Genomic DNA, 18098 nt, shown 5'->3' with positions numbered 1-18098 from the left:
GGACTTTTTTCCTCCATGTGAACAGAGAGGAAGTTAACTTCTTTTTTCCATCACTCAAGTTTATAATCTTTTCTGCTCTGAACTAATGAGCCCTGCTTCATTCCTCCTGCCCTGGAGCTGTTTATCTCCCTTCAACATGATCAGATGTCTGTGTTTGCCTCTAAGGTTTGTTCAATATATATTTTACATTGAAAAAATGATAGATAAAAATACTGGAACTTAAATGTTCTGTTTCTCTACAGATGGGCCTTGACTTCTTTGACGATACATATGAGGAAGCTGCTGTCACCAGTCCAGATCATTGGGTAAAACTTTGGAGTACTTGTAACATACTCTCAGGGTACTTATGGGAAAAATACAGGAAACTTGAACAGTACATACAGAGTACTTACCTCCATAAGTACCTATGGGTATACAGTACAGACAGGGTACTTTTAGATTTATTATAAAGTAAGAACTACGTTAAAGTGTGTAGTATTTGTTTTATTTTGAAAAACAATCTGCAGCTTTATAATACCTAACACCTACCTAATAACTACGTAACGCAGTCCATTCCTGAGGTACCTCCAAGTACTCCATAGGCACCATGTAAGTACCACACCAGTATGAGGCTCTGAACCAATGAGGATCAGGCAGCGATGCTGATAAACTCCTTGCTAAACGCTTCTTATGTTTGGATTGTGTTGTATTGCTCTAAGTTTTAGTTCTGCAAACCTTTACTGAGATGAAGTGTTGGACAACAGTACTGGAACCTGCATGTTCTGTGTTTTATTTACAGACTGACGGTCACTCTCTTGCTGAGGCTGCAGAACGTGATGAATCTGAGGTAAGAATGACAGAGTTCCTCAGAGCAGAGCTGGGATCTCATTTATCTTCAAGTCTCTTTAATTGGAGCTTTGCTGAATAAATATTTCTTGGTAGCAGTATTTAATATTCCTTTTAAAAGGGATGTTTGGTTCGGTCCATTAGCTGCTCCAAAACAAATGTTGAACAAGAACTCCAACTAGAAACGGCTAACTCCATGTTTGGTATCTTAGAGGAACAAAAACCGCAACAAACAACATTTTATCTCCCACCGAGGCTCAGATCCGGTACAGAACTTTATTCCAGTTTCAAGCTGTGTTTCAGTGGATCAGATTAAGCTGTACCAGACAATTAATGGTCCAATACTTATATGATTATTATGGGTTATATCAGAGAAATTGATTGTCCAAATCATTTACTTTGATAATTGGAGACTGATTGGATATTTTTGTAAATAATGTTACTAATTGAAAGCACAAAGTTCAGTGAACATTTTGCCCCTTCAGATTTCTTTAGTTTTTGCTTATTTGTCTCACTTGAATGTTTCGGCTCATCAAACCAATGTTATGTCAAAGATAACCAGAGTAATTAAAACAGTTTTCAAATGATAATTTTATTTATTGAGTGAAATTAATACTTCCAAACCAACCAGGCTGTGTGAAACGTTATCACCCCTTTAAACCTGATAAATGGTTGAGCCAACCTTTGCAGCAACATCTTGCATCGCGGCTTCTTGGTAACAGGCGATGAGTCGTTCACATCGCTGTTGACTCTGCTCTGCAGATGTTTTTAATTTAGCAGCATTGCAGGGCTTATGAGCATCAACAGCCTATATAACGTCAGGTCAGAGCATTCCTAAAGGAACAAAGTCCAGACTTCATTTATATTTTTGTTATTGAAGTTGTTTCGAGCCATTTGGACTTGAACTTTCTGATTTGCTTCAAATCGTCATCCTGCTTTCTTACCAGAGTACTACTATGGGGGGAGTGGGGCCTAGTGGTTAGAACAGGAGGTTTGTGTTCCGGAGGGGACACAAGGGGCCGGGTTCGTATCCTCTAAGTTTTAGTTCTGCAAACCTTTACTGAGATGAAGTGTTGGACAACAGTACTGGAACCTGCATGTTCTGTGTTTTATTTACAGACTGACGGTCACTCTCTTGCTGAGGCTGCAGAACGTGATGAATCTGAGGTAAGAATGACAGAGTTCCTCAGAGCAGAGCTGGGATCTCATTTCTCTTCAAGTCTCTTTAATTGGAGCTTTGCTGAATAAATATTTCTTGGTAGCAGTATTTAATATTCCTTTTAAAAGGGATGTTTGGTTCGGTCCATTAGCTGCTCCAAAACAAATGTTGAACAAGAACTCCAACTAGAAACGGCTAACTCCATGTTTGGTATCTTAGAGGAACAAAAACCGCAACAAACAACATTTTATCTCCCACCGAGGCTCAGATCCGGTACAGAACTTTATTCCAGTTTCAAGCTGTGTTTCAGTGGATCAGATTAAGCTGTACCAGACAATTAATAGTCCAATACTTATATGATTATTATGGGTTATATCAGAGAAATTGTTTGTCAAAATAATTTACTTTGATAATTGGAGACTGATTGGATATTTTTGTAAATAATGTTACTAATTGAAAGCACAAAGTTCAGTGAAAATAGATTTATAGGTATTTAAGGGAACCTTAAATGGGTAACGAACCCGGTACCTACTGGGTACTTACAGAATACTTATAGGGATACTTACATGGTGTGATTATGACATATTTTCTGTGTGTGGGAAAGGTGGTGCATTAAAAAAAAAACATTACTTGTGCAGAGTATGTAGATGGTGCCTATAGGACACATCAAGGGTACCTGCATGAGTAGGGAGACTAGGGATAATTGTAACATTTTGGACATTTCGTTATCTAACACCAACCTCTTTTAATCCACTGAGTTTAAACTGTTTAAGCAACTCAAACAGAAAATCCATGGATTGGTCTCAAACACAAGGAGTAAAAATGTTGGAATTTACCCCACAGTCTGGGTCAGTTTTAAAATACATCAGGATTAATTGTAAGATCATAAAATAAGAACTTTCACAATGAATTAAGGCACTGAAAGCTTATAATTTTAAGATTTAAAAGAAAAACATTAGCAAATGTACACAAACTGAATGTAGTGCATTTGTCTGTCTATGACGCTATGTTAATACATAAGCTATGTAACCGTATAATGCAGGCCATGTGGTCCCACAAAACAATAAGCTTTATTAAAATTTTAACATTTCTAATAACAAAACAAAAGCTTCAACTGTGCACTGGCTTTAACAATAAACCATAAATGTGTTTCTCTCCATCGTCATTCACAAATACCACAAAATGAAAAAATGTGCGAACATACACAGGCTCCGACAACTCAGGGTGTGTGTGTGTGTGTGTTCTTGTACTTGTTGCTGAGTGAGAACCATCTGTCGTATTTTTATCGCAAAGTGAGGACATTTTCCTGGTGACATTTTCCTCACTTTTTCAAATTCCGTTCTTGGGACAGGGGTTAGGTTTAGGACTAGGGTATGAATTGAGTTATTGTTTGGGTTAGTGTTAGGGTCAGGGTTAGGCTCTAAAAATCAAGGAAAATGAATGGAAGTCAATGGAAGTAACCGAAACGTCCTCATAAAGATAGTAAAACACGGATGTGTGTGTGTGTGTGTGTGTGTGTGTGTGTCCCCAGTTTGTCAGTCAGTATCAGACAGTGGTGACAGGCCTATTTTCTTTAGTTTTGTAGTGTGTGTGTGCTGATGACAATATCTCCTGTGTATGTGTGTGTGTGTCCAATTGTCAGCCAGCGAGGTCAGTAAAGAACAATCCTATAACTATTTTTAATAACATTGTTTAACCGACTTTCCCTGAACTTTCACGTCTCTTGATGGTTTCTCCAAATATTTAGAGGCCCACCCATGTCAGTCCTTCTCTTCCAAGTCCTGGGCATGCTGGAATAAATTCATTTTATTCATGACGGTACCAAATTTATCTCAGAGTAAGTTGTAACAATGATTAAAATGTTACACAACACCCCTAGTAATTTTGTTCCAACTGTCCCAGAGTGCTTTGCTGATGAACTAGTTTGTTTTGCAGCTAGCAGGTAAAACATTAGGGCTAATAATCTATATAAAAGATAAGTAATCACACACAGAATCAACACAATTTAAGTGTAACAAGTTCAACTATAAAGTAGGAAATGTAATCAAATTATGTTTTTGCTCACTACTTTTTATATGTCTGCTGCAAGATGCTAGTTCTTCACATGTACTATAGACTAAACTGAGCATGTGCAGAGAGAATCACATGTTTCCTGACTTCTTTCTGATTGGAGCAATTGCAAGTGTTACATCTGACCCAGTCTCCCTACTTACAGGATGTGTGCATTCTGCTTCAGGGTTCCTGCAGGGTACCTGCATAGTACTTCCAGGGGGGTCACAGAGTACTTACAGGGTACATGTGAGAGTTCCTACACGATACAATGTACATATGTACAGAATACTTAACGGGTGTGACTGATATTAAAAGTAGCTAAAGGCACCAATTTAATCTTGTTTTCTGCATATTTTCTAATATTTAGATGAATTTGACGCATGTAAAGCTCAGTGCTATTGGGCATTTATAGTAATGGGAAAATAGTATATAGTTTTGTTATTATAAAGTAAGAACAACGTGAAAGTGTGTAGTATTTGGTTTATTTTCAAAAACAACCCTATAATATCTAACACCTACCTAATAAAAACTATGTAATGGAGCCCATTCCTGAGGTACTTCCAAGTACTCCATAGGCACCATGTAAGTACCACACCAGTATGAGGCTCTGAACCAATGAGGATCAGGCAGCGATGCTGATAAACTCCTTGCTAAACGCTTCTTATGTTTGGATTGTGTTGTATTGCTCTAAGTTTTAGTTCTGCAAACCTTTACTGAGATGAAGTGTTGGACAACAGTACTGGAACCTGCATGTTCTGTGTTTTATTTACAGACTGACGGTCACTCTCTTGCTGAGGCTGCAGAACTTGATGAATCTGAGGTAAGAATGACAGAGTTCCTCAGAGCAGAGCTGGGATCTCATTTATCTTCAAGTCTCTTTAATTGGAGCTTTGCTGAATAAATATTTCTTGGTAGCAGTATTTAATATTCCTTTTAAAAGGGATGTTTGGTTCGGTCCATTAGCTGCTCCAAAACAAATGTTGAACAAGAACTCCAACTAGAAACGGCTAACTCCATGTTTGGTATCTTAGAGGAACAAAAACCGCAACAAACAACATTTTATCTCCCACCGAGGCTCAGACCCGGTACAGAACTTTATTCCAGTTTCAAGCTGTGTTTCAGTGGATCAGATTAAGCTGTACCAGACAATTAATGGTCCAATACTTATATGATTATTATGGGTTATATCAGAGAAATTGTTTGTCAAAATAATTTACTTTGATAATTGGAGACTGATTGGATATTTTTGTAAATAATGTTACTAATTGAAAGCACAAAGTTCAGTGAAAATAGATTTATAGGTATTTAAGGGAACCTTAAATGGGTAACGAACCCGGTACCTACTGGGTACTTACAGAATACTTATAGGGATACTTACATGGTGTGATTATGACATATTTTCTGTGTGTGGGAAAGGTGGTGCATTAAAAAAAAAACATTACTTGTGCAGAGTATGTAGATGGTGCCTATAGGACACATCAAGGGTACCTGCATGAGTAGGGAGACTAGGGATAATTGTAACATTTTGGACATTTCGTTATCTAACACCAACCTCTTTTAATCCACTGAGTTTAAACTGTTTAAGCAACTCAAACAGAAAATCCATGGATTGGTCTCAAACACAAGGAGTAAAAATGTTGGAATTTACCCCACAGTCTGGGTCAGTTTTAAAATACATCAGGATTAATTGTAAGATCATAAAATAAGAACTTTCACAATGAATTAAGGCACAGAAAGCTTATAATTTTAAGATTTAAAAGAAAAACATTAGCAAATGTACACAAACTGAATGTAGTGCATTTGTCTGTCTATGACGCTATGCTAATACATAAGCTATGTAACCGTATAATGCAGGCCATGTGGTCCCACAAAACAATAAGCTTTATTAAAATTTTAACATTTCTAATAACAAAACAAAAGCTTCAACTGTGCACTGGCTTTAACAATAAACCATAAATGTGTTTCTCTCCATCGTCATTCACAAATACCACAAAATGAAAAAATGTGCGAACATACACAGGCTCCGACAACTCAGGGTGTGTGTGTGTGTGTGTTCTTGTACTTGTTGCTGAGTGAGAACCATCTGTCGTATTTTTATCGCAAAGTGAGGACATTTTCCTGGTGACATTTTCCTCACTTTTTCAAATTCCGTTCTTGGGACAGGGGTTAGGTTTAGGACTAGGGTATGAATTGAGTTATTGTTAGGGTCAGGGTTAGGCACTAAAAATCAAGGAAAATGAATGGAAGTCAATGGAAGTAACCGAAACGTCCTCATAAAGATAGTAAAACACGGATGTGTGTGTGTGTGTGTGTGTGTGTGTGTGCATGTCCCCAGTTTGTCAGTCAGTATCAGACAGTGGTGACAGGCCTATTTTCTTTAGTTTTGTAGTGTGTGTGTGCTGATGACAATATCTCCTGTGTATGTGTGTGTGTGTCCAATTGTCAGCCAGCGAGGTCAGTAAAGAACAATCCTATAACTATTTTTAATAACATTGTTTAACCGACTTTCCCTGAACTTTCACGTCTCTTGATGGTTTCTCCAAATATTTAGAGGCCCACCCATGTCAGTCCTTCTCTTCCAAGTCCTGGGCATGCTGGAATTAAATTAATTTTATTCATGACGGTACCAAATTTATCTCAGAGTAAGTTGTAACAATGATTAAAATGTTACACAACACCCCTAGTAATTTTGTTCCAACTGTCCCAGAGTGCTTTGCTGATGAACTAGTTTGTTTTGCAGCTAGCAGGTAAAACATTAGGGCTAATAATCTATATAAAAGATAAGTAATCACACACAGAATCAACACAATTTAAGTGTAACAAGTTCAACTATAAAGTAGGAAATGTAATCAAATTATGTTTTTGCTCACTACTTTTTATATGTCTGCTGCAAGATGCTAGTTCTTCACATGTACTATAGACTAAACTGAGCATGTGCAGAGAGAATCACATGTTTCCTGACTTCTTTCTGATTGGAGCAATTGCAAGTGTTACATCTGACCCAGTCTCCCTACTTACAGGATGTGTGCATTCTGCTTCAGGGTTCCTGCAGGGTACCTGCATAGTACTTCCAGGGGGGTCACAGAGTACTTACAGGGTACATGTGAGAGTTCCTACACGATACAATGTACATATGTACAGAATACTTAACGGGTGTGACTGATATTAAAAGTAGCTAAAGGCACCAATTTAATCTTGTTTTCTGCATATTTTCTAATATTTAGATGAATTTGACGCATGTAAAGCTCAGTGCTATTGGGCATTTATAGTAATGGGAAAATAGTATATAGTTTTGTTATTATAAAGTAAGAACAACGTGAAAGTGTGTAGTATTTGGTTTATTTTCAAAAACAACCCTATAATATCTAACACCTACCTAATAAAAACTATGTAATGGAGCCCATTCCCGAGGTACCTCCAAGTACTCCATAGGCACCATGTAAGTACCACACCAGTATGAGGCTCTGAACCAATGAGGATCAGGCAGCGATGCTGATAAACTCCTTGCTAAACGCTTCTTATGTTTGGATTGTGTTGTATTGCTCTAAGTTTTAGTTCTGCAAACCTTTACTGAGATGAAGTGTTGGACAACAGTACTGGAACCTGCATGTTCTGTGTTTTATTTACAGACTGACGGTCACTCTCTTGCTGAGGCTGCAGAACGTGATGAATCTGAGGTAAGAATGACAGAGTTCCTCAGAGCAGAGCTGGGATCTCATTTATCTTCAAGTCTCTTTAATTGGAGCTTTGCTGAATAAATATTTCTTGGTAGCAGTATTTAATATTCCTTTTAAAAGGGATGTTTGGTTCGGTCCATTAGCTGCTCCAAAACAAATGTTGAACAAGAACTCCAACTAGAAACGGCTAACTCCATGTTTGGTATCTTAGAGGAACAAAAACCGCAACAAACAACATTTTATCTCCCACCGAGGCTCAGATCCGGTACAGAACTTTATTCCAGTTTCAAGCTGTGTTTCAGTGGATCAGATTAAGCTGTACCAGACAATTAATAGTCCAATACTTATATGATTATTATGGGTTATATCAGAGAAATTGTTTGTCCAAATCATTTACTTTGATAATTGGAGACTGATTGGATATTTTTGTAAATAATGTTACTAATTGAAAGCACAAAGTTCAGTGAACATTTTGCCCCTTCAGATTTCTTTAGTTTTTGCTTATTTGTCTCACTTGAATGTTTCGGCTCATCAAACCAATGTTATGTCAAAGATAACCAGAGTAATTAAAACAGTTTTCAAATGATAACTTAATTTATTGAGTGAAATTAATACTTCCAAACCAACCAGGCTGTGTGAAACGTTATCACCCCTTTAAACCTGATAAATGGTTGAGCCAACCTTTGCAGCAACATCTGGCATCGCGGCTTCTTGGTAACAGGCGATGAGTCGTTCACATCGCTGTTGACTCTGCTCTGCAGATGTTTTTAATTTAGCAGCATTGCAGGGCTTATGAGCATCAACAGCCTATATAACGTCAGGTCAGAGCATTCCTAAAGGAACAAAGTCCAGACTTCATTTATATTTTTGTTATTGAAGTTGTTTCGAGCCATTTGGACTTGAACTTTCTGATTTGCTTCAAATCGTCATCCTGCTTTCTTACCAGAGTACTACTATGGGGGGAGTGGGGCCTAGTGGTTAGAACAGGAGGTTTGTGTTCCGGAGGGGACACAAGGGGCCGGGTTCGTATCCCACAGACTGCCCCTGACGGTCCCTGAGCAAGACCCTTAGCCCCAGATTGCTCCCTGGGCGCCGCATAATGGCAGCCCACTGCTCCCTATAAGGGATGGGTTAAATGCAGACGACAGATTTCGTTGTAATGTACATGTGCAATGACCAATAAAGATGATTTAATTTAATTTAATTATTGAGTTCAAAGTTACGAACAGATGGACGGATTTTCTCCTTGAAGATTTTCTTCTGTAGTACAGAATTCATGGCTCCTTGGCAGAGGTGTAGTGAACTATAGTCCTCGAGGGTCTGTGTCCTGCAGCTTTGAGACGAGTCCATGGTCCAACTCAGTTTGGTTCCTGTGAATTATGGTGAGTAATCCATGTCCTGAAGAAGTAGCCCCAGACCTTCACTCTACCACCACCATGTTTGACTATATTTACTTTGTCTTAAAAGCTCTTTTAGTTGTGTGCTTGAACCTTTTGTTGATCTTGTAGTCTCGTTAATCTACCGAAGATTTTCCCAAAGGTTTTGAACATCATCAACATGCATTTTGCCAAATGTGAGATGGGTCTTTTTGTTCTTTTGGTCTTCAGTGGTTTTCACCTCTAAACTCTATAATGGGGGCTATTTCTGCCCAATCTGTTACTTTTGTTGAATCATGAACTCTGACCTTAAGCCCTGCAGAGCTTTAGAAGTTGTGTTCTTCTGTGACCTACCGGATTAGTCATCTAAATTACTCCTAGAGTAATTGAACCAGGTCGACCGCTCCTGGGAAGGTTCATTGTTTCATGTTTTCTGTATTGTGGATAATGATGCTTCCTGTTGTTGCTGGAGTCCCAAAGTCTTAGAAAACACTTTCCAGACTAGTAAATGTGAGTTTCTTTAGTTTGGGGCATGATATGTGGCTTTTTAGATGTTTTAGCGAACGGTGTTGTCATACAGCTTCTGTTTAAGTGATTTCTGGAATCTAGAGGTCTGGCATTAATCAGGCCTGGCTGTGGAAATTAAACCAAAGATGAATTAACTGATCATTTATGATTTAAGAATTGTTCATACTGGTCCAGGTTAGTTTCTCTTAATAAATTAAACAAAAAATTGAAAACAGTATTTTGTATTTATTCAGGGTTTCTGATCTGAAATATTCAAGTGTGATAATATACGTCCCCTACTGATGGTAACCATGTTCTGTTTCTTACTGAATCCATTTTGTCTTTGAGGATTCTAAATGAGGGTATAAACCAGCTTTAGGTACCTTAAGTAAAAAATGTTTTAGAGAAAATAAACATTTAAAAGGTTCGGTCTGAGCAGCATAATGAGATTGTTCATGTTTCTGAATTTCTCTGTTGCAGCCTAAAAACATCACATTTCCTGGTTATTCAACGAGGAGTTGTTCCACGGGCTTGGGTTCTTCTGGCAGACCTTTTAGTTTAGGACTCCCAGCACCCACTGGGTTATTTTCAGTGTGTACTGGTGCTGCACCCCAGGTCTCTTTATGTTTGGGTTCTGCATCCGAGGTCCTTCCACTCTGCGATGCTGCACCCCCACCTCCCATCAATCTTCAGTCTGCATTCACTTCCGCCTCTGGACTCTTTGGGCTCAAGAAGTCTTTGAGACGTGTTGATTCTGCACCAAAGCTCCCCTCAATTAATGCTTCTCCACTCCAGGGCTCACTTTTTGGTACTGCTTTTGGTACTGTTCTTGGTACTGCTCCCCAGGTCCCTCCACCTTTTGGTACTGCACCCCAGGTCCCTCCACCTTTTGGTGCTGCACCCCAGGTCCCCCCACCTTTTATTGCTGCTGGTTTAACACAGCCAGCACAATTTCAGTTTGGCTCTGCAACCCCAGCACTTAGTTCTGCTTCTCCAGCATCAATCGGGTTCAGTTACGCAGCAGAAGCTCCTAGTTCCAGGTGCCCATCCTCCTTTGGTTTTGCTTCAATAAAGCAAAGCCATAGAGCTTTACGCAAGTCTTCTGTAAACCTAGATCATACGAATGTATCTTCTAAAGAGATTCAAAGTTCTGTAGACCACAGAACAGTCTTGGAAGTCCAATCCCCTTTGCAAAAAAGCAAATTAGGTAGTCAATTAACATTGTCTGCCATTTTTTCTGATCGTCTCCATGAGGTTCATTCCTTTTCAGCTCCTCCGCCTCCTCCTCCACCTGCCAGGTGTTCTGACAGTCTTCAAGCTGCAAATATTCCTCCTCCTCCCATTCCCATATTATATCAGATGAACCAGGCTTGTATCCTGGATTTATCTTCTGGTGGTGGGGGTAGAGCATCAGAAGCGATGCAACCATGTCAGCCATTCTTTGAGTGAGTTGAAAACACAAACCATTCTAGCTCTATAAGCACTGAGGTGATAATTTCTATCTTATTACCTGAAATTGAGTCTTTTCTGCTATTTGATGTAGGTCCAGCAATCCAGACCCAGAAGAACTGAGACTGAAGTGGACAAAGATCTTCCATCTGCAGCACGCAGTAAGATGTTTTTACCTGCTCTGTTGGATCGGTCCGAAGCACAGAAAAGAAACTTGTTTTATAAATATCCAACAAAGATCTCCTTCATTTTACATTTCACTATGGAATAAAAATGTCTGCCATGCACAACCCTCAAGGCCCCTCCACACCATTTCAACTAGGTTGAAGTCTGGACTTTGACTGGGCCACTGCAACACCTCGATCCTTCTCCATTTGTTCAGTCATTCTGTTGTAGATTAGCTGCTGTGTTTGGGCTTATTCTCATGTTGATGGCCCAGTTTGGGCCAGGCTTCAGCAGCCGGAGAGATGGGACTCATATCTGACTCTAGAATACTTTGCAGAGACGTTCACGGTTCTCCTAATGACCTTGTTTTAAAGACAAGAAACTTCATCAGATTTTCCAACCAAACCATACTTGTTCCCTCTTTTTTTACCGTCCTCTTATTAACATCTAACGTGCTAACTGTGGAGCTGTAGAGTCTAAGATAGAGCTCTTCTTCCTTTGTTTCTCTGAGAACTGCACACTCTGACCTCAGGGTGAATTTGCTGGGACTTCAGCTCTTGTGAGGATCCTCAGCTGTCCCATATGTTTTTATTTTGTGATAATGATGGACCTCAGCTAGGATGGTGTGGCCTAATTGCCCTTCCCTGGCTCTCTAAGCTCATTTCTAATGTTTTTCTTTCTAGGCATCATGTTAACACAAACCTGAATACTCCAGAGCTGTCAAAACTCCTGCTTTTATAGATGTTTTCACACAACTTATAATCAGTTAAGCGATGCAATTTCTCTCTAAGAGAATTGATCTTCTTTCTGTTTTCTTAAAGAAAAATGGATGTCTGACATGACTGATGAAAAGTTTAGTATGTTATCAGCCTTTCTGAGGTCTAACTTGAGGTCAATCTTGTCCATGAGGAGGTTTCTGACATGCATCTGTGGGCTGCAGGACGGATACTGGGAGTTGACCATTGAGCTGGGAGAACTGGTCAATTTCAACGTAGACTCGTTTGCCAACGTGTTCCTGAAGAACAAAGGCATCCATTCTCTGGGTGAGTGTTCACTGTTTTCACTTGTTAGGATTATGATTATTGATTAATTAATTAATGTTTATCAATAATTATAATTTAAAACCATAATTTGAGAAAATTTATTTCTTAACCAAAAATCCTCATTTATGAAACAAAACCAGAGATGTCTTCTGGTGTTGTAATTGTAGCCTAAAGCCTTTGATAATTACAACCGTTAAATACTCGGTAATAATTGATAACTTTTACTAGATGTCACTGTTTAATCAACCGTTTCTGCCAAAACGTGGGGAACTTTGACCTTATTTTGACTGACAAATCACTCTTGCACAAAATAAACACAAACAACTTCTCTTTATCTATGTGAATATTTATTAAACCGACAGCCTGATACAATTCACTCTCCGATTCAATAATCTTCACCTAATCAAACATGCAAAGTTCTACACAAAAGGGTAAAATGTCTGACTAAACAAAATAAAACAGACAGTGTGTATGGAATCAAACCAGCAGTTATGGCAAAAGTGATAATATGGCAAATAATATGGTGTTGAACAGAGTTTTGTGGGAGAGGCGGTCTTCCAGCTCAGAGGGGCGCCAGTCATAAACTTTCCCCCCAGCAAGGTTGTAAAACCAGCTCACACAAAGAATCATAAACCGTTTTGGCGGCAAACCAGTAAAACATGAGGTTTAAGACAAAGAAAATGGTTGATTTTCACCATAAGGTTGTTCCAACAGTCCAGTCTCACAGCGCACCTGTGTGCAGGTGTTCGCACAGTGAAAACACAACAAGACTCGGCGGCCTCCGAAATACAGCAGCAGTCAAGTTTAAAAAAGGTTGCATGCACAAACAATTCAGAACACATTAGACTATAAGTGGCGATTCTACATCGCACTAAAACATCCTCTATCATGCCCAGACTATTTCTAATAAAGAAGTAAAAAAAAAAAAGGTGGATTTTACTTGTCGTTGTCTCCTTCTGGGGCAGCGAGTCAAGTGAGAAAAATGGGGAGGGGGAGTTACTGCGCGTCCGCAGTTAACTCCCAAGAAGAGCGGTCAATGGCCTCCTTTGGCGAAAGGGGTAAATATGATCTATCCGTCCACAGTCGACTGGAACAAAACAAGGTGGCGATCCGTCTCCTTGAAACCTCTGTGAGGGTTTTTCTTCTGTTACGTGTTAAACTCACGTCTTCGATCGGCAAAGTGAAATTTCTGGCCTTCTTATTCCAGAAACTTCTTTCATGAATTTTTCGTTGGCCAACAGGAAGAATAAATAAAATCCACTTGGGACCTTTTCGCCAGAATGATGCGCTTCAGTTGCTGGTCCGGTTTCCAACGTGAAAAGCAACTCCTTACAGAAGCCACCTTTCTATATACTTTCCTGTGACGTCACACTTGGGACGCCCCGTCATATTAGCCGCAGTGTCCGCTGGGATTTGTAGTAGCAGACTATACTGGGATACAAAATGGCCGATGACGCCGGAAGGCCTGGTGGTGTCCAGCAACGTGTAAATGGTCCAATATTCAGCAAACAAGTGGTCCAACACACTTTACACATTAAGGTGAAGCGCCACTAAATCTATTTCCCTTTAAAGCATAATGGTTCTGTCCAGCCTCTGCTTGATCGTCTCGTTGACACCAGGGGATGAATGGGACTGAATATCCTTTATTCCAATAAAAAATAACACTGAGGTCATGCCTTTTAAATTCAGTGGCTAAAGCTGTTTTCCTACCTTTGACTTTTCCTCTGTGGCCCCACATGAAAAATCCAGCTTCACTAATTTAGGTGTGAAAAAGGACCCCAGCCTAAGACCCGACTCCCATGTCGACGCTGTCTTTGTTCTGTCAATCGAGGCGGCTGTCAGAAATGAAGCTCCTGTCTAGATGCTTCTTGGAGACACTGATCCATGCTGTTATCCCGTCATGCCGTGATTATTGTAACTCTCCTTGATCAGAGTCAGCCAGGCCTTCCTCTCACGTCCACGGCTGGTAAAAAAACGCTGCATCACTCTTACATGCCATCGAGTGCTCTGATTGGCTGACTAAATGTTTTGACTGTCCTGAAGACATTTTAGAAATCCAGAGACGGGACTTTGCAGTTTCAGCTCCTAAAATGTGGAACGAGCCGCCACTGAAGGTCCATCAGGCTCCATCTCTTTCTGGTTTCGAAACTCATTTAAAAACACAACTTTTCTTCTCTTTAACAAAATATACGTTGTCATCTGTGTGTTAATCTTTTACCTGTTGTACCTGTACTATTTAACATTTTCTTTAGCTCCTATGTATTAACTCACAGCTGTTTTATTAGTTTTAACATGTTTTCTACAGCACGTTGGTCAGCTGTCATGTTTTTTAAGTGCTGTAGAAATAAGGTGGTATATTAAAAGCAGCACAATCTTAGTTTATTTTGATTTAAAGAGATATTACCTTTACAACATCAGCTGATCTCGGAGGAACCGATGAGTTAAAGAGAAGCCAATCTAATAATCTCTTATTAATACCGGACCAGTTGCATCAAACAAATAAATGACTGTTTATCCATCCCTTCCTGAAATTAGATCAACATTTTTAAAATATACATCTTGTATAAACCCCTTAATGATGCTTTTTATTTTTTAGGCAAAGATTAAACTAAACGTCTTTGTGATTTTAATGTCGTTGTCTAGGTTTGGTTTTTTCCAGTGTTGTAACCAAACTGTGTGTGGATGTTTGGGTTAAAGGTGTGAAGGCCCACGCAGACATCCTGAAGCTGGTGGCGACTCTGCTGGTTCTGCAGCTGATGAGGATGGAGAAGCTGGAAGAAGGAAAACTGCTGCAGAGTCTGTTTTGCCTGAAGGAGCCGTCACAGTCCAGGTCGGAGCCACAACATCATCAGCAAAATACAAGAGACAAAAACCCAGAAACACAAACGTTACTGTCACCTGGAAATTAAATTCTAATTCATAAAAATAGTTTTTATGATAACCAATCTGAACCATTCCAGTAGGCTGTGTGAGTCAGTGGAACCTTCATTAAAAAAGGTCTGGACCAAGATCACCTTGTAGAAAGCAGAAGCAGACGGCATTCCTGACAGGAAATCAGCGGTCCAGGTGAAGCATCAACATATATGACAGAGTTTATAATGCTGCAGAGGTCCCTCTGTAAGCAGCACCATGAGCTTTGATCCAAATCAGGCCACCGTGGGAGGAGCATGAAGAACAGCAGGCATGTAAACAAGTTTTGGAACATTTCCGAACATGTTGGGAGAGCTTCAACAAGATCTGGGGGAAATGGCCCTTTTGTTTGATGTTGGAGATGTTTCCTTGAAGGTGGCTTGTCTTCATATCGCTGGGATCCAAGCTATAAGGAGAAGTCAAGGATCTTTGTGTGTACCATCATTACTACCTACAGGTTTACCGGGAGCTTGACTGCGAGCGCCTGCTGATCGAGCCTTTGATCTCTGGGCTCCACTGAGAACATCCTGAAAAGGCAACAGGAAGCAATCTCCTTGTGGGTCCAACATCTGCTGTAAAAAGAGTCTGGTGCAGTGTGAGCCGAGTGGCAGGGGAGGGTGCGGACCCGGTCATATATACCCGGTATATTTGGACTCACCTCCATGCACAGCTTGAGCTCTAGAACCCAACTCCTGGAGATGGGCTGGGCTTTCTCCCACTCTAGAACTGCTCAGGGAGAGAAGTGTTGGGTGGGGGTGGGGATAATCTCGGCTTTGGACTTATCCCCAGTAAGTGGGTGGGTCGCCCCTTTACAGCTTCAGGTTGCAGGAGGTACGGTTCTAAATGTTGTCTGTGGCCTGCTTGGAGTATCTGGTGGTGCTCCTGGTGGACTTAAGTGGAAAGAATGTGGGATGTCCACAACAAACACCATGTCTGGTGGAAGGTCCATGATCTGTTTTAAAACCATTTAATCTGACCTTTGGCATTTTGTCTTTGACTTTTGGGTTAAGAAAGGGACCAATCTGTCAACTGACTCACCACCTGGTTTCAAAAATGATTTGCTGAATTAGAAATCAACTTTTTGGATCACAGATCCTTAATGTGAACCCTGGATTTTTCTTTAAAGCTTTGACCAGAGCTGTTGTATGGGTGTAAAAGCTGACTGGAAAGCATAGAAGGGACTGATTAATTTGTTTAGTTGTAAATTTGTTGATAAATTTCATTTTTTCAAATGATCTTAGCTAAAGGCGCTTACAGCTAGACCCAAAACCAATTTATTTAAAGACAGGTTTAACCTGCAATAAGGAAGAACAACTGGACCATTGAAGGGGACCAACTATGAGCCTCTGATTATGTGGTCAGAACAAAGAAGATCAGATATTTTTCCTCATCTTCAATTCTAATGGCGTGTAACTAGGGCGAGCTGCTCCTCCACCTGAATGTTTGCTGCCAGGTCAGTTTTCCTGAATCATTAATCGATTCTTTGACGTTTTCTTCCTGCAGGTCCGAGCGCTGGGAGCAGGTGAAGAAGGCAGTGGAATGGGTTTGCAAGGCTGACCGTGAGTTTCCGTGTATCTGCAGCCGGCTGGAGTTCGGTTGGAGCTGGGAGTCCTCCACCTGCCAGCTGCTGGGCTTTGAACGCCTCCCCCCATTCTCGCCTCTCATCGGTCTGGACCTGCAGAAGACCACTTCACCGCGGCTGCTCTACTGAGGAGATGAGATAGCTTTTTCTGAAAGAGACCAAATAAGGTTCAAATGTATGTATCCATCAACATGTTGCTTTTTTAATGTTTTATCTGCTTCAGCTTGTGTGTTTATGTGCACGTATGAAGAGCTGAAGAAGATCCTGTGGTGAATTTTCATTTGAAGATGCATCTGCACGTAAACGGCAGTTAAAATGAGATGGCTTTAATGAGATTACACACACAGATGGTGTTAGAGGAAAAATATTTTATTGCAATTACAAACAAAACTGCTAATCAGAAACTGGAGAAGATAATTAAAGCCACAATGTAAAAAAAAAAAAAACATTTTCCTTCCTAACAAATTCAGAAAGCCAAACCTTGGCGACGCACTTTTTTCCTCTTATAAACAAACGAAATTAGTTAAAAATTATGTTCTTTGGGAGACTTTTATCATTTCTGGCATTTATTCATGTTTTCGTGTTTATCATAGGGTGTCCTGTTCTAAAGCTGATCAGGTTTCTGGGTGAAATCAGCCGATATCTGAAATCATTTACGGTTTTGCTCCTCGATTAGGTTTAAGCAGTTTAAGGTGCCTCCTTTATTTTTCAGAACTGTTGTAACACTTAGTTTTCAGTACACATTTTCAGTCAACCTGAAGCAACATTTATATACATTACAAAAATAATCTATGACAAGAACTTCTCAGAGGCCTTTTAAACACTTTATTTGGGTTTTATGTGAAGAAAATCTTCCAAAGTTATCCAAGTTTGGTGGTTTTGTTTTTATACACGTGTTTATTTTGTCTTTGGGATCATTTTTAAATGACTAAAATTATGAATGGGTTTGTGAATCTGTTTCTTTTGAATTACCATTGGGCGATGACATCAATAAAGTTTAGAATGAAATGAAATGAACCAACCAGACTTTCTGGTCCTGCAGTGGCTTTTAATCATCTCCTGATGTGAATCTGTTCTAATAACTTAACGTTTTGATGAATAAACTTCTACTGATGAACCTTTTTGAAAGGGATTTTAAATCAACTTCATCTCTGTGGTTTTTTCTGTCCATGTGAAGTTATGAATAATTTACAAAAGTTGTCCATTATGGCACTTAATTATTCTGTTTAACTCAGTTGTTTGTGCTTAGAGAGCTTAAAGAATTTAAATCTAGAATAATGCAGTTTCTCAGCAATGGTTGGAGGCAGCAACTCACTTCTGAGGAATATTTTTATGTTTGGATAGATGAGTTCA

General features: G+C 39.7%; 1 protein-coding gene across 1 annotated transcript in view; it reads left to right on the top strand.

The window, feature by feature from the left end:
* parp4 (poly (ADP-ribose) polymerase family, member 4) overlaps positions 1-17888 on the top strand; it is a 40913-nt gene extending 23025 nt beyond the window's left edge. Inside the window, 11 exon segments of the mRNA XM_047371113.1 lie at positions 145-165; positions 243-305; positions 779-826; positions 1945-1992; positions 4809-4856; positions 7666-7713; positions 10077-11041; positions 11140-11206; positions 12151-12253; positions 14951-15083; positions 16667-17888. Of these exon segments, the coding sequence (XP_047227069.1) occupies positions 145-165; positions 243-305; positions 779-826; positions 1945-1992; positions 4809-4856; positions 7666-7713; positions 10077-11041; positions 11140-11206; positions 12151-12253; positions 14951-15083; positions 16667-16874 (1752 nt within the window). The 3' untranslated portion in view covers positions 16875-17888.
* Positions 17889-18098: the final 210 nt, after the last annotated feature.

Source organism: Girardinichthys multiradiatus, chromosome 7, assembly GCF_021462225.1.
Source record: "Girardinichthys multiradiatus isolate DD_20200921_A chromosome 7, DD_fGirMul_XY1, whole genome shotgun sequence".
NCBI lineage: Eukaryota > Metazoa > Chordata > Actinopteri > Cyprinodontiformes > Goodeidae > Girardinichthys > Girardinichthys multiradiatus.
Note: the sequence above shows the minus strand (reverse complement) of the source record. Positions and strands in the feature narration are given on the sequence as shown.